Consider the following 20,939-nt stretch of genomic DNA (forward strand, 5'->3'; position numbering starts at 1 on the left):
AGGAGACTCTAAGGCTACAAACAGGGGGAAACCCATGAATGCTTCTCTCAGCTCCTCAGGGGCACGGAGGTCTATAAAAGTGACAGCTGAATAACAAAGTTGCCCCACATCACAACCAAAGAAGACTGGCTTAATAGAATGGCAGATGCTCCTTAAAAGTGAAGTTGAGAGATGCTGCATCCTTTCACAGAGTTGCCCGCACTGGTGCCATGCTGGCAGAAATGAACATCTACAAGTACCTCTTCTTTCACTTTTGCTGCTGGAGACTGGAGCCTGGGTCTCTTGCTCAGGAAGCCATTACGACCACTTTCCAGGTCAAGGATGGATCTCAGTTTCTCTGCTTCTAGTTCGTAGTCCTGCAGAGGGGAGGGAGATCATGACATTTACAGAGAACCGTCCACAGTTATAAAGAATACATGTCTGCAATGGGATTTTTTTTCTTGCTCTAAGCTACCCCTTTACCTACACAGGCTGTTCTAACCCGCCTCGCCATCCTTACCTTCACCGCCTGCTGATACTGTTGAGCCTCTGCGGAGACTTTCTGGACTTCTTGATCCTTGCTTGCAATTTCTCCCAGAAGGGACTGGAAAACACACCAAGCAGACAGATGTCAAAGAGCATGAGACCAACAGCAACCTCTTCCTTTAGAACAGGGGTAGGGAACCTTTTTCCTATGAAGGGCCGTTGGCACAGGGAAAATTTGAGGGCCCAGAACCAACGATGTACAGAGCCAAAGCCAAAAGCGGATGGAGTTTACAGCGCTGTATAGCTCTCTCCATGCCACTTCATCTATCTGTCTCCCTCTCCCCCACCCCATCTCTGCACGTTGCCTGAAATTAGGCAGAGGGTTGTGGGTTCCCCACCCAGCTTTAGAATAATAGTGCTAGCCCATCTGTGTTTTACTCCTTCAACTTGCTTTATAGAAATATTGGTATGACAATGTGTATTTTTCAGAAAGACAGAGAAGGTGCAGTGTGAGCTGCTTACAATAAAGTCTTGTGGCACCTCAGAGACTATCATATTGATTAGGGCATAAGGTTTGGGGGACTAGAATCCACTTCACCAGATACATGGAAGCCTGGGTTCCACTCCATATGGATAGATCTGGAGCATTCCATTCTACTGTTTCCAGAGGGGTAGCTACTTTGGTCTGTTGCAGAAAAACAGAAGACTCTTGTTTTTGATGCAACAGGCTAGCATACCCCTCTGGAAAGGCTTACAATGGAAGGGTCCAGGTTTAGCCACATGGAGTGGAACCCAGACTAACACTTCACGCATCTGGTGGAGTGGACTGCAGGTTACCTCTCTGGAAACTGAAAAGGACTGGGTCTGATCCATTGCCCCCGACTTACTATTTTGGGCTGCATTAATAGAAGCATAGCTTCCAAATCCCGGGAAGTACTAGTTCCCCTCTACTCAGCACTGGTTAGGCCTCATCTGGAGTACTGTGTCCAGTTCTGGGCACCACACTTTAAGAAGGATGCAGACAAACTGGAGAGGGTTCAGAGGAGGGCAACAAAGATGATCGGGGACTGGAAACAAAGCCCTATGAAGAGAGACGGAAAGAACTGGGCATGTTTAGCCTTGAGAAGACTGAGGGGAGACAGGATAGTGCTCTTCAAGTACTTGAAAGACTGTCACAGAGAGGAAGGCCAGGATCTCTTCTTGATCATCCCAGAGTGCAGGACATGGAATAATGGGCTCAAGTTACAGGAAGCCAGATTCCGGCTGAACATCAGGAAAAACTTCCTGAGTGTCAGAGCAATTCGACAATGGAACCAATTCCCTAGGGAGGAGGTGGGCTCTCCCACACTGGAGGTGTTCAAGACGAGGCTGGACAGCCATCTGTCAGGGATGCTCTGACTTGGATTCCTGCATTAAGCAGGGGGTCGGACTCGATGGCCTTCTAGGACCCTTCCAACCCCACTGCTCTATGATTCTACCAAACACCTGAGCCATGCCCCAGCTTTTACACCAGGGATGGTGAACCTCCCTGATGACAGTACCTATCCCTGTGTATCTTGGGCAGGGAAGAGTCTGCCCTCCACCCAACAGGTGAATCCAGCAGGTGCCTTCTCAGTGCAAAGTTGGAAGATGACCCAGGGAGGCCACCCCCTGCATCAGCGGCAAGGTCATTCCTAGCACACCTTTGAGCATTAAGTGAGAGGATGTCTGCATGACACAGGGGCTTTGGGCACATGCTCTCATTTAGCACTAGAGGGCCAACACCTAGATCAGAAGCTTGACTTGATCAGTGCTCCTGAGAAGGGGTGAAGGCCGCAAAGTGAACCAGGGGGGAAGCAAAGCAGCCTGAAGGCTGCCCGTGTTCTCTCTCTCCTCTCTTCTGATATTCCAAAAGGGTAAGTGATCAGAAAATGGCACCACTGCCATCCCCAAATTTCAGACTGAAGGGAGACAACTTGGCCTAGTCTTTGAGAACATATGGATCCCAGGTGTTATATCCCCATAAGAAGCCTGCAGTATTCCATGCTGGCAGAGCCATCATGTGCAGAACTCATGAAGACATGAATAGCCATGATGGCAAAGAGCCTGTGTGGAATCCAGGTACCTATGTTCAGCCAAACAAGAGGGGATAACTCTCTCCACCATGCCCTAAGCTTCCCAGGGCCATCGATGAGCTAAAGAGACTATTGAGCTAGCGACACATTATTGTTTTGACACATTATGGACATTGGAGGGATGTCGGAGGAATACGTTTTGGGGGTTGAGTTTGACAAGCTTTCGTGGTTTGGCCCTGCAGACTTTGGTCTGTTTTCTGCTGCGGAGCCCAACTCGGTCTGCAGCAAGTCAGGCCAGCTAACAGATTTTCCATGTTTTTTAATTTGCGCAAATTATGGCTGCAATTTGCACAAAAAAAACCCACCAAAAATTCCCAGAGTTCGGGGAAAACCCGTGGCTTGGCTCACAAGTGCAAACTGAGTTGGGCATGCTGTGCAACTCCGTCGAATCCCCAAAGCACCACATTTCCTAGTGACAGACGTCCCTAGGACACTCTGATGGTCCACCTTTGCCCCAGTCAATCTGATGTTCAAATGACCCTTCCCCTGCTTATAGAAACGTATGACACTGCCTTATACCATTGGCCCAGCTGGCCCTGTATTGCCTGCTTTGATCAGCAAAGGTCTTCCCTAGCCCTGCCCACCTGACATCACACTGGACATGCCAGGGTTGGATCTTGCATGCAAAGACTGTGTCCTACACCACTGAGCAATGCTCCCTCACCTCAAGTCACTTGGAAACTTTCTGCCTGGTGGGACGTAAACATGAGGAAGAATGTGCTGTCTGTCCAAGCTGTTTGACAGTTACACGGGCTACCTTGGAAGGTGGTCGATTCTCCTGAGTTACAAGCTTTTGTGCAGGGGTGTGCAACCTGGGGCCTTCCAAATGTTTTGGCCTTCAACTCCCATCATCCCTCACCATTGGCTATGCTCGCTAGGTGTGGTGGGAGTTGTAGGCCAAAACATCAGGATGGCAACAAGGGGCCCACCCCTGTTTTTCAGGCTGGACGGTCACCTAGCAGAGTCACTGTAGTGGTGAATTTCTTGCACTGGCAAAGGATTGAACTAGATGGCCTCTGAGGTTCCCTCCAGCTCCGTGATTCCATTCCAAGATTACCCTTTGGTCCTTCAGCTTGGTTTCCATTTGGCTGATGTTGTCAGTTTCTTGAGGCTCATAGTTAGGCACATTGTAAAGAAATTGGCTCAGGCTGTCATAGCCGCTGCGGTAGTTGGAATAAGCCAATTCTGCTTTCTGTAGCACTTGAGATCTACGGAGAGAGATGGAACAAGATTTCTTTGCAATGGCCATTGCCACAGATTTCACAAAATTCTGTTATTTTTACAAATCTATAGACTATAATAGTTTCTCTGTATGAATATGTAGCTAAACATTAATGAAGAATTTCTGTGAACCCTTATTTTTATAGCAAAAAAGGCCAGATTTAATTGCTGCCTCTGGTGCAGTTCCTGTCACAGGGCGTCCATTGATGTTTTTTGGTGTGTAGAATTCTCAGAACTTGAGAACGTTGTAGGCAGGGGAACTCCAACCACTACATGTGGACCAAGGGTGGACAGACCTCAGGCTTGCAGGATGTATTTTGGATTTTTTTACCGGAACCCTGAGATCCAGCAACTGAAGTCAAGTGCGAAACAGTGGCCTCAATAATTAAGGACCACAGTACCTCTGAGTGCATGCTCAGCTCAGGAATTGCTGATCAGTACCAAAACCAAGCTCACAAGCCCTTTCATACAAAAATCCACTCCTAGTTTCCCCCGCAAGCATTCTTTTTCAGCAACCTAATTTGGGGATGTATTGCTTTTTAATTGTGACTGTCATTAGACAACTGAGAGTCAGAAAGCCTTGCTGATCTATTACAGATCACCCAGTCATCTACCAGTAGATCCTCATCTATCTTCTGCCCATTCCTGATGTCCACAATACACAATTACAATGAAGGATCTGATTTCAAGGGTCTTGAAAACCAATGGCCAATGAAGAACTAGGAATTATTTTACTAGCTGATGGATGAGTAGAGCTGGCAATTTTGAGCTTTGCAATGTCTCGGTTGTGAGCATTCTGTTTCTTTTGTAGTAGGAAAAGGCCCACCAAGTTTGACAGGAAAGGCAGGGGAGGGAAAAGGTTCCCCCTTTCTTCACAGCCCTATTGCGGATGTCTGGGCCACTCATCATCAGAGGTTGTGGGCAGCTTTTGTCCCCCACTGCAAAGTTCTCTGCAACGATGGCACTTTCTGCAGCGGCATGCCTTCGCTTATGAAGGAGAAAGTCAATGGATGCAACACCAAGGCGGGGGCCTGGGGGCACAACCTGTTCTTTGTCCCTGCTCATCCCAAGCATTAAAGAATCAAGCCAGCCCCTTCCTTTGCATAGCCCCACCTCTTCATCTGCATAGCCCCACCCAGGATTCCATTTTTTGGTCACAGTGGGTTGTAATGGAAAGTTTGGAACCAGCTTTTATAGAGATTATTCTACGTGCTAACAGCGAACTCCTTGACTGTGTGTGTCTTTATGTACCCACAGCAGCAGCAGCCAAGCACAATTAGGAGGTATCAGCATGCTCAGAGGAACCCCAAGGTTTGCAGAAGTCCAAACAATATATAATCTGGGGGCGAGGGGCGGGAACCTAAGGGGGAGGTGGGAAACCAAAACAGCCTAGTGAGGACTGAACATGCTCAGTGGGCGTAGAATGTGGACTGATTGTTGGGAGTGGAGGGGAATGCAGTGTCTTGGAAAAGGGCATAGCTGGCTGGAACCCTGAATAGAAGCACTTCATACTGCAATGCTTTGTTACAGGCAGGGCCCGCTTGTATGCATTAACTGTCACCCACTTTCAGGGCTTCCACGGGCAGACTGAGAAAACAAGAGAATAAATGAAAGGGTAGTTGCCTATTTTATGCAGCCGTTCACCCCGTCCTCCTCCAGATAACTGGTGACTGGGGGTGGGGAAAGAGAGGTTCGGACATTCCTTCCCCAGCTCCGATTGCCGACGCTTTGCATCAGCCCACCCTTCCCTTTCCCTTTCCCGCCAGCCAACAGCGCTCCGCCCGACCTGTGATCGATCTGCTTGCTGAGGTTTCCGAAGCGCTGGCTGAGCTTGTGGAGCTCGGCTTCCTGGCGCTCGATGTCCGGGCAGTGCTCTTGGAACTGGCTGGCGAGGGTGCTGGAGCACTTCTTGGCCTTCTGCAAGTCCTGCTCTGCCTCATTCAGCAAGGGCCGGTGGGCCTGCAGCTCGGAACCCAAGGCCTGGGCGGGAGGGGGAGGGCAGGTCTTAGCAAAATGCCTCTCATACAATCTTACTGTACATTATCATTTATGCCATCCCTTTCTAAGACAAGCATATTCAAGGCAGCTCATGCAATTCGGTATCTCACAGAACAGATTAAAATACAAGCCAATCGATCAACTAAGCAAACACAATGAAATCATGTCAGAAAATAAAGGAGAAAACAGTCTTAATAGCCCATTTAAAAGTAGGCAAAGAGATGAAACTCCTTTGGTAAGCTATTTCATAATTTAGGTGCCACAACTGAAAAGGCCCTCTTTCTTTTGTCCCCACCAACCACATTTCTGGCAGAGAAGGGCCTGGTTCCCAGATAACACTAACCCATGGTTTATTTAACCGGTGGTCGGTTGGCCCTACCCAGGGTTTGTCTGGCAGACAATCAAACAAACCACAGTTTGTTTTCTCAATCCCTGGGTTGTTTCCCTCCTTCGCCCGCTCCCTCCCTGTATCCTGAATGTCTTTGGGGTGTTGTTGTACTGACAGCTGGTTTTGACCACTGCTACCAACTGCCTCTATAGCCTGGTGAAACAAACCATGGTTCTGGGTTCATACGTGACAACAACCCAGAGTTCAAATAAGCCAGAGTTCACAACCCAAGAATAATCCACGGGTTCTCCTTATGGAGTGTCTGTGGTTAACAAACCATGGCTTATTAGTGCAGCTGGGTTAGCACAACACAACAACCCAGAATTCAACAACCCATATAATGGATTAGCATTACGTATGAACCCAGCCAGTGAGAAAGGCCTTGGAAGCCAAACACAGATCTCAGATTCATGTGGGACATATGCTTGTATATTTCCAGGGACCTTTAGGATATGTGCGTGCACATGTTCAAACAACTGTGTGCGCTCTACGGCAATAGACACATCACACTTCGCCTGCTTTAGAATCCTGATCAGGGAGTGCCAGGCCATCCAGCGCCAGGGGAAGCTTTTCCCTCACTGCAACACTGGCCATAACTGCAGTATTTTACTTTTCCACCCAGGAATGAATTGTTGCAACCATTCATTTATATAGGACAACACTCCAGGGATGCTCCTGGGGGAAGCCTTGTCATGGGCCTTGGCAACTCAGCCACCAGAAACAAAGCCTGCTCCAGTCTGCATCAGGGCTGAACCAAAATGGCCGCCTCAGTTCACCACTTCCATTCAGAAGTGGCCATTTGGGGCAGCCGTTTTTGGAGGGTCTGCAGTGCCACATCTCTCAAATGGTTTGCGGCGGACGGGACGCTCACTATTTCAGATTAGGGTTCTTGTCTTCGTTTTTCCTTCTTTGTTCTCGTTCTTTTACATGTTTAAAAACCTCCAGCAGCAAGAGCAGAGCTCTGACTGTTCTCATGCTCACTTGGGAATGAAATTAAGATGCTTTTAAACTAACAATAACACAGAAACACAAGAGCCAGTGTAGTGGTTAAAGTGCTGGAGTGGGGGGACCCGGGTTTTACTCCCCACTCGGCCATGAAGCTCGCAGGGTGACTTGGGGCCAGTCACTGACTCTCAGCCTGAACTACCTCACAAGCTTGTTGTGAGGATAAAAATGGAGAAGAGGATCATGTACGTCGCCTTGGGCTCCTTGGAGGAAAAGGCGGGATAGAAATGTAACAAATAAACTAAATAAAATGGAAATATAAGGACTTCCTCCACCCCAAACCACCTGAAACCACACACACACCCTCCCCATATCCCGGAGCGGGCCCCTGAAATTCCCCACCCCCATTCAGGAGAACTAGTAGTTGCTGGGGGGTGTTCAATTCAGCCCTCATATGCGTAGCTCCACCTGTTGGTTTGCGCTGCCCCTCCCTCGGATCTGTTTCTTGATCACATGAGAGTGTGATGGAATCTTGAAACTGGCATAAACAGATGACCATGGACAGAGTTGAGAGCTACTGCAACGGGGCTAAGAGACTGAACAGTGAACCAGAAAGCCCTTGCTTCAAATCACACACTCCAGCCTCATCTCTCAGACTTTTCCTCACTTGCAATATGTGGATAACACTGACCTACCTTGCAGAGTTGTTGTTCGGGTTACTGAGATAATGTATGTGAAGCACTTCGAACACTCAGAGAGCGCTGGATCAGTAGTTTACAAATTGCGTTTCCACATTAAAAAGAAAAAGTCCAAGCTGATGTATCATCCTTCACGCTAGTTGCGTGAGATGCTAGTTTTCTAGGTGCGGGGAGATTGTTTATATAAGGCGGAGCATTCAATCTCCACCCCAGGAACAGATTGTGTAAACTAGCTCTTACTTTTCTTTAAATGCCTTTCGCTATCACTGCTGATGGTGCCTCTTATAAATCAGATCCTGATGGGGATGTTCCAGACTGCCCTGATACAATCTGGGCACCCCTGCTTTGTTTCAAAAGACCAACAGAAAGCAAGCACTCACCAGCAACTCTTCTCTCTTGCGCTCCAGGGCGCGGACGTCCTCTGGAATCGTGTCCTCAATGGCCAATTTGTTCTCATAGCTGGAAAGCAGGTCTCTCCCTTGTTGCAGGCTCTTCTCAAGGCGATTGGCGACATCGACTCTACAAAGACAGACGGAAGCACCACCTGAAATATGTACGTGTGCCTGCGCAGACTCGCCAATGATGCTTCAGTCAGCAGCAGCAGCAGCCAGGACGATGCGTGCCTGTGTGCTACGATGCCACAGGAGGGCGCAATACCTGCAGCAAGCGGTATTCGGTGAAGAATTCCGCTTCCTAAAAATCTCAACATTTGTTTTAAAGAAGAGACAAGTTTCTAGCCCCCGCAGTTGCAAAGCAGTGCTTGTCATCGCACCTGGACAATGCCTGGGGAAATCTCAGCAACCAAAGGGATGGCTGAACAAGCTTTCCAGTGGGCTGCATGGGGCATTAACTGACCCTCCCCAAGACTAGAAAAACCAGAATAAGTTATGCAAAAGAGGAAATATGCAAGTTTATTTTGCATATTTGTATGGGTTGCAAAACTGATCTTTTCTTGGTGCAGAACTTTATATGTATTTGAAGTGTTGTGCGTAGGGATGTTGGAGAAATCCACAATGGAACCAAATGAGTTTGGATTTTCATGAATCTGGCCAGCGGATTCCACAGTGGACCGGCTTTTCCCCTGTCGGGCAGATTCCACAGACTTGCGGAAGTGGATTTTTAATTTTACCGAATTTTGTGCAAAATAAAAAATGGCAATAATGCCCATTTCCCCCATAGGTTAAAGCGTGAAAATGTGCATTTGGGGGGAATTTGCGCATTTTCACATGTGGGAATTTGTGCAAATTCGGAAACAGAAAAATTCCAACAATGGGCAGCTGATGGAACGAAAGGCACCTGTCAATCCTAGGGGTGTACGAAACACTTACCTGGTTCTGCTGGGGCCATCCGCGGTGGGGGGGGGAGATGCTCCGTTCCCCTCGCCCCCCCCCCCGGAATCCTCCCCAGCTGGCTCCACTCCACGGTGACTCAGCAGAGCTGCTGGCTGGGGCCGCCCACAGCTGGACCTCCATCCGCTGCTGGGCTGCGGCCGCCATTTGCGCCCCTGCGGTAGCCATGATAGGCTACGTATATATTTACATAGCTTATCACGGCAAAAGACAGGGATGCAAATGACGTAACCTATCATGGCAGCAGCAGGAAGACCACCCGGAGCTGCTGCTGAAGCTGCCGCAGGAGCAGCTGCCACCACCAGGTAGGCTCCATCCTGGGGGGATTCCGCGAGGTGGCGGAGGGGATTGCCCCGTTCCGCCACGGACTCCGGGGGGCTGGATTCTAAAGAATCCGGCCTCACTGGAGTTCGTGGCAGAATTCTCCAACATCCCTAGTCAATCCGCAAAACACAAATGGAACAGATTTTACACCAGCTCTACATCCTTAGTTGTGTGTAGCCACAGTGCTGCTACAATCTCCTTACTGAGCTGCTCCCCCAGCATGCCCAGTGACCTGTTGCTGGCATTCAAGTCCTAGATGCGACATCTTTTTTACACACATGCACTGTTATCATCAGATCATGTGGCAACGGAGACCTGGTCTACACGAGCAGAAGAATGAGGTGGTAGAGCAAACTGTACTGTTGCAGACTGCAAGTGGGGGATCACTTTAAAAAAATCCTTTGCATTAAAATAAAAAAATCCCTGCAACTCGAAAGTTAGCACAGCGAGGATCAGGCTATGCTAGATTTTTTTCCTCCTCGATGGTGCCAGGTGCGGGTAGGGTGTTTGTTTTTTAACTTGCAAGGAATTGTGCTTTGGTTTTGGGCTCTTTACAAAGGAGATCATGCAAAACATGGCTTCCCCCACCTGCGCTCTGAAATGGTGCAGCCCATTCTATCGCTTCCAGAACCCACCATCTCATTCTAATGCCGCCTTCCTCACCCAGGGGCCCCTCCCACTCCCCTCCCATGTGGTGTATGTTGCACCACAACTCCCATCATCGGCTATGCTGGCTAGGAAGGATGGGAATTGCAATCCAACATGTCGGGAGGGCACCAGGCTGGGGAAGGCTGGAGTGTGCAGAATAGGCCAGGAACTGAACCACTACTGGAAAAGAAAGGTGCTGGTCTTAATGTTAATGGGAGGGGAAGAATGGAGGCAGAGAGCTGGGGAGGCAGCTTGAGAAACCCAAAGAGCCCGGCATACACTAACTCTCCCCCCACTCAGTTGGGGAACAGGGCTTGAGGTGGCAGCCCGGCCACACACAGAAGGCCAGCCTGCCTGCCACCTCTAGATCTCATCTCTCTCCTTTGCTTGCCTTTTGCTCCAGTTGGTGCCAGCTATACCTGGGCAATGTCACTGGCAGTGAGGGCAAGCAAGAGGAGCTGTCTGCCAGAGATGAGCTGCTGCATCACAGCAGAGCGATTTACGCTCAGCCCATCTTCCTCATTTGACACTGATTACATGAGAGTAACTGACACCAGCGAAGTGAGCTTTCCAGCTCGATTAGAATTTGCAGGGAGAAACAGGGAGAAAGCTTTGTGCGCCCTTCGTGCGCCTTCTTAGCCTTTGTAAAGACAGAGGACGCCGCCTTCTACAAGGACGGATCACCCGTCCATCTGATGAAGTATTGTCTGCTCTGACTGGTAGCGGATCTCCAGCAAGGGACTTTTCCACCACCTGCTCTGGGATCTTTTTCGCTGGAGACATCAGGCATTGAACCCAGGGCCTTCTGCCTGCAAAGTATGTGCTCTGCCACTGAGCTATGCTCGCTTTCCCCTTCGAATACAGACACAAGACCTGTCTTAGGAAAAAGGGAGTGGGAAGGGCAGTAAAGGCCACTGAGCACCCCCACAGCTGCCTTATATTGGGTAAGACCATCGGTCCACCTTGCTCAGCATTGCCTGCACTGAGCAGCAGCCACAGCTCTGCAGGTGGAGGCCTTTTCCAGCCCTCTCTGGACATGCCTGGGGCTGAACCAGGAGCCTTTTGCCTGCAAAGCAGGTGCTGTACGGCTGAGCTGCGGCCCGTCCTCCCAAGAGCAGCCGCTCCATAGGGAGGTGCTTGCACAGAGCTCAGAGCTGGTGAGCCAAGCCATCCGGCAAAGACTGCTCCGAAGGAATCCACACCCTCAGAGTGGCTGCCTGAATGGCCGAGGGCCATCAGAGAAGATGCCAAGAGACCTACTTGTCCTGCGCGGCATTGAGCAGCCGGACCACGTGGTTGTACTTGCTGCTGGTTTCGTCCGCCTTGTTCTTCACCAGAGCGGCACTGCCGGCGTCGGGCAGCGATTCTAGGAAGGCGTCACACTCCTGGATCTTGCTCGCTTTCTCAGGCTCGATGCGGCGGATCTCATTGGTGACGTTCTGCAAAGGAGGTGGGGAGGGAGACACAGCCGATGAGCAGCCAGCAAAGCAGCATCCCTGAGCTGCCTGAGCTCGAAGCAGCTGGGGCCTTGAGCCCAGATCCTCCCGCTCTGCATGGCCGGTGCCCCCTTGTGGGGAGCCATGGGAGGCTGCAGAGCAGGGCAGCAAGGGGCCCCCGCCATCTGCTCCGTCCCACTAAAGCAGCCCATCGGTTGCCCCAGACCCAGCCTAGGTATAAATGCTTGCAGCCTTGCCTGAGCAACAGCCATATTCTGGTCTTGTCTGCATGACTCTCTGTTTCTACCTAGCTGGACTATTCCTCCCCTAGACTTCCCGTCTGCTTCCCTTCCAGTCTGCCAGCTCCCTTCCCTGATTTTCTGCCTCTTTCTCTGCTTCTTTGTTCCACCCCACTCTGGTCCCATTCTTGAGCTGGGGTGGTGGGGTGAGGTAATTCTGCCCCAAGGTGACCTTTTGAAGTGCATATTGATGGACAAAGAAGATTAGTTCCCCACAGGGTGGATTTCTTGCCTTTATGGTAGGGATGTTGGAGGAATCCATCTCGGGGGTGACGTTTGCTGAGTTTGCAGACTCCCTCAGACTCTGGCTCGCTTACCCGCTAGCTGGCCTGATTCAATCTGTATCAAGTTGGGCCAGCTTGCAGATTTGGGGGGTTCCCCCCCTTAAATCACCATTTACACAAATTACAGCCACAATGTGCATAATTTACACAAACTTTTGGCATAAATTGCACCCACAATTTGCACAAATTGCATCCACAAAGCTTAATTTGCATAAATTGCACCCACAATTCGCGCAAATTACAGGCACAATTTGCCCAAAATCAAGCATATTACAGCTGCAATTTGCACAAATTACACAAATTACGGCTGAAACATGAGGAAATTATGCCATTTGTGGCCACAATTTGAATAAATGGCAATGTAGGAAAAAAGGGGAAAAAACGAGAAAGTTCCCAGATTTCAGGGAAAAGCCCATGGCTCGATTCACAAATGCAAGCCGAGCCGGGCCTCTGGGGAAATCCAGCGAGCCAAAAGAGGCCGATTTCCCCATGACAGCCATCCCTACTTTATGGATGAAGGCCTGGCATCAGTGTGCAACATTCTCGGGCAGACGCCAGGGCCTCAGCAGGGCCCACTGCTAATGCTTACCCAGGCCCTCCTTCAATTGTATTTCCGGTGCTCTGATCAGCACTGGGCAGCTGAGGCTTGGAGTCCCCATTCTGACTTCACAAAATGCCCTGGGGCAACGCTACATCTCAGGGACACTGTGGGAGATTCGAACAGCAGCTCCTAGACCAAGAATGGGCAACTTGCAGCCCTCCAGATGTTTTGGCCCACGACTTCCACAATCCTTCACCATTGGCTATGCTGGCTAGGGCTGATGGGAGCTGCAGGTCAAAATATTGTGGGGGAGACAAATTGCCCACCCCTGTCCTGGACCCAGCTACCTGGTGCTGATCGGACTGCTGCTTCCCACCGCTGCCACTGCCAGATAAGCCCACCAGGCCTCAAACACATAGGAGGAGGCTCACTAGAGGGCACATTGCTGAGGGCCCCTCAAACCTACAGCTGGCCCAGCAAAAAGAGTAGTACACCGGGAAGACCTCTGCTTCCAGGTTTCCTGCTTCCAAGTACATGAAGGGGCCCATCCACAAAGAAGCTGCCATCTGGGCTTCTGCTTCATTGCTCCAGGCTATCACTGGATGTATAGAAGTAACAACAAGCTGGGAATTAGTGGGGAGAAATGTCGGATGCTGTGCACAGTACAGCAGATTGTGAGTTTGGCATGCCGTGCTTGAAGCCTGGCCTGCACCTGCAGCACAATGCAGTCGGGGAATGCTGTGGTGGCAGAACAGATTGAACCAGCTCAGGTAGGGGTGTCACATTTTTGATTGCTCCCTACCCTTTACAAAAACCTCCCTGCAAACGGAAAGCCGGTCTGTCGAGCAAAGGACTGCGAAGTAGCCTTCCTTCTTCTTCTTCCCATGCTAGTTTCCTAATTTCAGGCTAGAGCTGTTTACATTGGGAAGCATTCAAAAGTGGCACCCCGGAGCCGTAATCCAGAGGGGGACAGTCCATTTTACCAACTCAGCTTTCCGCCAACTCGTGCTGCTGTGTGTGGAAACCCAGCCTGAGCGGAGGGTCCTGTGCAGGCCTCTTCCTCCCTCCCCCTGGCTGCCTTTACCTTAAGGTCCTTGGACCGCTCTGCGCTATCTTGGACGGCCCGGCTTTGCTCTAAAGGAGGGCGCAGGTTCGCTGTGATAGCCTTCTCCTGCTTCTCTAGCTCGCTGTTCACTTTCTCCAGCCCCGCCAGCAGTTGTCGCCCCTGTACAGATGCTGCATCTGAGGGTGGGGGGGAAGAGCAGGTGGGGAAAGTTTGTTTCGATCCCTGGCCAGCCATTCATTTTGCTGAAAGGAGTGGGGAAATAGAAGGCCCAGCTACTGAGCTCCTCTCGCCCCACCTCACATATGGCCTGCTCACAAGTTGTATTGCCAATGGCACACCACACTTCTCTTTTGCTTCTGGAGTTATCCATTAGGGCGGGGAGGAAAACAAATTTGGCACAGGGACTGTCAGGTGCTGACACCCCTATTTAATTTCAGTAGGAGAGGGGCAGAACAGAAGTGCATAATAAAATCCTTAGAAGGATGGCTAGGAACCCAATCTCTTTCGCCCGATTCTGGGTGAGAAACTTCAACATCATTGCATTTTTATTTTTTTTAAAGGACTGATTCTGACATGGCATTTCTTCAGTGGAAGGAATACGTATGAAAAGCTTGATGGCAGACTACAAAATTCACACGGATTGTGCTGGAAGATTTACAACTGGCAGATGGGATTTCTGCCTGCTTCTGCTGAAAGACCTTCCCTGCAAAATCCATGCAGCTTTCTTCCCTTTCTCTTTTTGCTCTTCCCTGTGGCTAGAAGTAGAATGAATGAGGCTTATTGCAGATAGGATGGTGGCTCCGTCCATTGGTCCATCCAGCCTAGTGCTGTCTGTTCCAGCTGGTTGTGGATCTCCAAGGAGGGAGATCTCTCTCAGTCAGCACAGCCACTTGAGATCCTTCCAACTGAAGAGGCCAGAGACAGAACCTGGGACCTTCTGCCATGCAAACCACAGGTTCTTCAACCGAACCCAGAGCCTTCCCCAGGCCAAGCACACAGCTGGCTTCTATGAAGAGGCAAAGCTGCTTTATATTGAGTCAAATCGTCAGTCCTTTAAGCACAACATGGAGTACGCCAACTGGCAGCAGCTCTCCAGCCTGGAACACCGATTTCAAATATTTTATTTATTTATTTTTATATTGATTGATTGATTGATTGATTGCATTTATACCCTGCCTTTTTTCCTCTTGCCAGGAACCCAAGGCGGCTTACATTATCCTCCTCCTCTCCATTTTATCCTCACAACAACAACCCTGTGAGGTGGGTTGGGCTGAGAGTCTGTGACTGGCCCAAAGTCACCCAGTGAGCTTCCATGGCCGAGTGGGGACTACAACCCAGATCTCCCAGCTCCTAGTCCAACACTCTTGCCACTACACCACGCTGGCTCTCCTTGATATTGCTTTTCAAATATGGGAACCTAATAAGTCTTCCAGTTAAATTTGTGACTATGCCCAGACTCTTGACATGTATAGATAGGGATGTGTGAGAAATTCGTTTCAGTTCATTTTTGATCAGGATCTACCCAGTTCATACCTCCCTATCTGAACATGGACTCGTACACAATCTGCAGTCAAAGTCTGTATATTTCTGAGCTTGCAATGTGATTTGCGGACCTCCCCCAAACACTTGTCCAACAGCATGTGTACATTTGAAAAATGCGCATGAAAATGCATACCTTTGGGAAATGCACATGAAAATGCATACTTTTGGGAAATGCACACAAATGTGCTTTAATCAATGGGAGAAGGATGCATACATTTCAAAGATGCATTCAGTTGATGAATACATTTAGAAAAATATGCAAGAAAATATGCACAAATTTTCATGCGAAAAGGAAAAAACAAAGCTCACAATCTGATATGGATATGAGATGGAATGAGCTTGGAGGTGGAATTTGGAGGGCTTCGAGCTTGAGTTTTGCTTGTACATATATCCCTACATAGAGAACAAACAGGACAACTGGAGACAAGGACTCAGTTTCACGTGAGACGTACGCCTTTTCCTGGAATGGTGTGGAGCACTCACCTCCAACGCTGTCTACCTTCAGTCCATCATAACGCTGCTGCAGGAGATTCTTTGTGCCAGCTGTCTTCTGTTTCATGCTCTGATACTGACCAGCAATGCTACAGAAAAAAGTGGAGGCAGAGCCATTTGGACAAATCAGGCGGAATAAAGCAGTCCTGTGCTCAAAGTCAAGTTGCCAATATGACAGAAAGGAGGAAGGTCCTTGTCTGAACCACTAACGCTGCTTGCTGTTGGCTTGTGTGAATGCTACCTAGGTTAGGAAGCACTTACTTGTCAGCCTGGGTTAAGGACTCTAGATCTGTCGGGGGGATCATGAAGCAGACGCCCGGGGCATTGATCACAGTTCCTGTGCCATCGGTGACCTCCCAGACATCACCGCTGTTCTTGTGCAGCGTGTACCTGGCTCCACGATATATTTGGCACTGGGGTAGAAAGAATTCAGTGTAAGTATGCACATCATTGGGTCCCCCCCGCCCATGCACCCCCAAGCAGAGGGAGCATCCTAACTCAGTGATGGAGAACATGCTTTGAAAACAGAAGGCCCCAAATTTGACCCCCACACCTCCAGTTAAAAAGGGATCTCGGGTAGCAAGTGACAAAAAGGGCCTCCGCCTGGAATCCCAGACAACCCCACCAGTCAGAAGAGGCAATCCTCAGCCAGATAGGCCAAAGTTCTGACTCAGCAGAAGGCACCTTCATGTGTAACATGCCTACATAATAGGAGCCCTGCTGGAGCAGATCAAGGGTCCATCTAGTCCTGCATTCTGTCCACACAGTGGCCAACCAGCTGCCCATGGGTAACCCACAAGCAGGACACGAATGCAACGGCACCTTCCTGCCCATGTTCCCCACCAACTGGTGTACACAGGCTCACTGCCTCTGGTACTGGAGGTAGCATATAGCCTTCAGGACTACTAGCCACCGATGGCCTTCTCCTCCATGAATTTGTCCAATCCCCTTTTAAAACCATCCAAACTGGTGGCGATCACTATGTCTTGTAGCAAATTGTGTAATTTAACTCTGCCCTGTGTGAAGACATCCTTCCCTTTATCTGTCCTGAATCTCCCACCAATCAGCTTCATGGGATGACCCCATTGGGTTACAGAACGATGAGAAAGGGAGAAACCCCTTCCCCTATCCACTTTCTCCACACCATGCATCATTTTATACACCTCTATCATAGCCCCCCTTACTCTCCTTTTTTTCTGTGTTTAACAGCCCCAAACACTTTAACTTCTTTCATAGGAGCTTTGCTCCAGACATTTTAGGGCACAATCCTTTGCATAGACAGAAAAAAGTCCTACAACTCCCAGAATTTCTCAGCCAGCATGGGAGCTGTAGGACTTTTTTCTGTCTAAGCATGCATAGGATTACACCCTTAGTGGCCCTTTTCTGCACATTTTCAAATTCTACAATATCTCTGGTTAACAGGTTCTCAGGTGACAAGGCTGGGAAGCACCGTTGCCAGACAGAGAAGATAGTAGTAAGCTAGCTGGATCAGCATAAGGAAGCTCTGGACGTTAATATTTTGTTGGCTTGGATGTGGGGGGGAATGACAGCAGGGCATCTGCAGGGGATAACTGGTGCCCTTCTTTCCCACATACCAATTATCCCCTGCAAGTGTTTTCCCCTGCGTTACCTCAGCAAAAATGGAATTGTGAATATGCATTTGCCAAAATAACATGGAGTTCATCCCCTTAATGCCAAACAGAAAGTGCTTTTGTTAAGCCAAGGAGCATTCTGACTGATGTAGTGTTTATATTCACATTCAAACCAATGCGAGGTCTTTTTAAAAAATTGAATTGAGCTTCACAAAGCAAAAAAATAAATAAAAGAAAAAGGTGGGGAAACAAGACAACCGGCTAAGCTCATAAGATGATGCAAGAAACAAGAAAGAGGTGAGGGCTTCTTTGACTTATGGATGGGGGGCAGCAGGGGCTACACAGGCATGTCAACTGCCTCATCTTTGCATACTTCTTCCTGGCTCTCCTTTCAATTTGGGGCAGAGCTGTGCAGGCTTATTCCTCAGCCTCCCCATTCCTCTGCCTTTTACCAGCAGCTCCCAAGCCACCCAACGTCCCATTCCCTCTTCCTGGCTTGTGAGTAGCTGTAGCTTCACCAGGAAAGTGTCCTTCCTTGCTGCCTCTGCAAAGAGGCTGTTTCCTGCCATTACCATCCAACTGCATCTGCCCTTGGATAGATGTCAGCCTCCAATGAGCCTGTCACTTTCCACCCAACTTCCAGCTCCCTAACCAGGATGCAACCCGCTACGCCACGCACCTGGAATTTCCTCACTGTTCCATCCTGCAGCCAGCAGACGCCAAAAACAGAGCCTCTCTTACCTGCTCGTTTTCGTAGTCACAGAGAGCCTCCACTGGGACGGGCTTCAGGGGGGTCTCCCGGCGGTACTTCAGAGGAAGCACCTGCTGGCTGCGCTTCTGCAGGGACGTCACCACATCATCATACTTGTCCAAGGCCTTCTCCTGGTCCTGGCCAGAGAGAAAGCAAAGATGCTGGTGAGCTCGGAAGGCGGCATTGAGATGGGCAATCAGAGACGGCACCCTATCCAGTGTCATACAGCAGGGATGAGCAGACTTCAGGCTTGTGGGATCTACTTTGTTTTTTGTTTTTACTGGAATCCTGAGATTCATCAACCAGAGTCTGGTGCAAAAGACACACAAGTGGAGTTAAAGGATTCTGAGGATAGGAATTTGCTTAGGGCACAATCCTATGGGGATAGTCGGCCGCCTCTGAACTTGGAGGCAGCCGACTATCCAATGCAGGGCAGGTGAAGCACAGAGGGGATCTTCTCCTCCGCACTCCAGCTGCCCCCCATTTGCGGCTAGATGACTGATTTCCACTGTCTAGCCGGGTCCGGGGTACATCGGAGCGGGGGTGGGCAGGAGGCCAGACGGCGCACAGGAAGCATCGTTAATGGCACTTCCATGGTCTCCTCCCCTCCCCGCCCCCAGGAACATCCCCTTTTTGCCCACCCCACACTGCTCTTATGAACCAGGGACGAACCGCTCTGCCATGAGGCAGTGGGGGAAGAGGAGGGGAGTCAGGTTTCTGGGAACCAAAAAATTCTATGGCCATCTAGACACTGTCTAGCAGCCATAGGATTGCGCCCTTAGAGTAGCACACCACAACGGAGCTCACAGGGTCCAGATGGAGGGCTCCTAGCATTAACAATTAAAGGGGTGCAGCGATTCCATCTTTTCCTCCTGAATGATTTTTTCCCTGGTCAGAAAAACGATGGAAGCAGCAACAGGAAGCAGGGCTACAAGTGAAGGCATCAACTGCACCCCTCCCCCCCATAAAATTCTGAATGAATGAATGCACAATAAAAGCCTCATTTGGAAGGACCCACAGTTCCGCCATACTAAATCCCACTGCTACTTTCCCCAACCTTTTTTCCCCATTTCAGCAGTTTAATTTAGGGTGGTGAGGGTCATTTTGTCACTGCTATTGTTAAACAACTGGGAGTCTGAAAGACTTCCCAATCTTCTGTGAATCACCCAGAGATCTATCAGTAGACCCACATCTACCCATTCCTGCCATACAGCCCAGTCAGGAGCAAGGGAATTGTTCCTGAAAAACATATGTACCTTTTCCCCTGGGACACTTCTATCAGGCAGAGTGGCCTTGCGATGACTCCGTTGTTTGTGGGGATATGCTGTGGCAGTGTGGGGGGTGGCTGAGGGGGCAAGTTGGGCTGAATTTCCATGTCCACCTGGACCACAAGATTCTGATTCTGTAAACTGGAGCCACGTTGGCATGCCAGACCTTCTGTCTTTACTAGCGCAAGGACCATTCACATGATCCGTTGACTTGAACACTGTCATCAGAATGTGTCCCTCATGGGGGCAAATACATGGTGTGAATGGCTCCTAAATTTCCCCTGCGTCCAGATGATCCAAGCCCTGTGTGATCCCAGCTATGACAATGAGATATACAGGGTGCTTCCAGATGGAGAGATTCTAGCACTAACAATCAAAAGACATCTGCACCGCTATTCTTATTTAACAGTTTTTCCATGTTAAGAAAAAAAGATGGAAGATGTGATGGAAAAACATGAGAGGTTTACAAGGGGAAGACAACATTATCTGGACACACACACTCCACCCTAAAATTCCACGAATGAGGCAGGGTGATAGCGCCACCCCCAGCGTCAGCATCCAGGGGGTAGTTATTCCAAGCATGCAGCGGAGACACATTTTCTGATGGGTGGGGCATATGCCACATTCTTCAACTCAATGAAGAAGGGCCTGAATTCTCCCTGGCCCAAAGGGGAGGGGCTCGGGGCCCCTAAACTGCTTGGCCTTGGAGATTCTGGCCTTCTAGGCTGAAAAGCAATTTGTTCAAATGAGGTTTGTACAGTAGGGTGTCCCAATAGCAGGGGTAAGCTGCTAAAATGCTGTTTTAAAATGCTTTTAATGTTTTAATATAATTTTAATTGTGTTGTTGTTTAATTATATTTCAACTTTTGTATATTTTCATATGGTTTAATTGTATATGTTTTAATTTTTGTAAGCCGCCTTGTGTCCCAGTACTGGGAAAAAGGCGGGGTACAAATATAATAATAATAATAACAACAACAACAACAATAATAGGTTGTACTGCATGGGGTAGATGTACTGCATCTGTTCCCCACACTCCATCCCCCCCAGTGGCTCTTGAAATCTGCTGCTGTTGAGGCAGCCATTTCATTTTGTCTCAACCCTAGTTGTCCATCAGAACAGACATACATAGGTCTGGATGGAGCATTGATTTTACTGGGTATATGGCAGTTCTTTATGCCTTATATGAGCCTTCCCCAACCTGGTGCTGGCTGGGGATGATGGATGAGGGGAGTTGCAGTCCAACATATCAGAACAGCACAAGGTTGGAGAAGGCTGTCTGATGTCAACAGTCTCCTGCCCCAACCCCAGCCCTCCTGCAACCAAAATGGGGAGTTCAGGCCATGTGTGGTTGAAGATATGATAGCGCTCTTCAAGTACTTGAAAGGCTGTCACAGAGGGGAAGGCCAGGATCTGTTCTCGATCATCCCAGAGTGCAGGACACGGAATCATGGGCTGAAGTGACAGGAAACCAGATTCCAGCTGAACATCAGGAAAAAGCTTCCTGACTGTTACAGC

The 20,939-nt window shown here is 49.4% G+C and overlaps 1 protein-coding gene across 1 annotated transcript in view; it reads right to left on the reverse strand.

Annotated features, from left to right (window-relative positions):
- Positions 1-20,939, reverse strand: part of PPL (periplakin) — an 83,776-nt gene that overhangs the window by 6,391 nt on the left and 56,446 nt on the right. The window contains exons 11-20 of the mRNA XM_084818845.1: positions 18,144-18,290; positions 16,072-16,223; positions 15,802-15,899; positions 13,795-13,952; positions 11,411-11,589; positions 8,210-8,348; positions 5,587-5,780; positions 3,637-3,787; positions 500-583; positions 240-356 (exon numbers count right to left, since the gene is read on the reverse strand). Coding sequence (XP_084674971.1) covers positions 240-356; positions 500-583; positions 3,637-3,787; positions 5,587-5,780; positions 8,210-8,348; positions 11,411-11,589; positions 13,795-13,952; positions 15,802-15,899; positions 16,072-16,223; positions 18,144-18,290 — 1,419 coding nt within the window. The remainder of the gene's footprint in view (positions 1-239; positions 357-499; positions 584-3,636; positions 3,788-5,586; positions 5,781-8,209; positions 8,349-11,410; positions 11,590-13,794; positions 13,953-15,801; positions 15,900-16,071; positions 16,224-18,143; positions 18,291-20,939) is intronic.

This window comes from Heloderma suspectum, chromosome 12 (genome assembly GCF_057233095.1).
Source record: "Heloderma suspectum isolate Gila_16-S chromosome 12, 16-S_ref, whole genome shotgun sequence".
NCBI lineage: Eukaryota > Metazoa > Chordata > Lepidosauria > Squamata > Helodermatidae > Heloderma > Heloderma suspectum.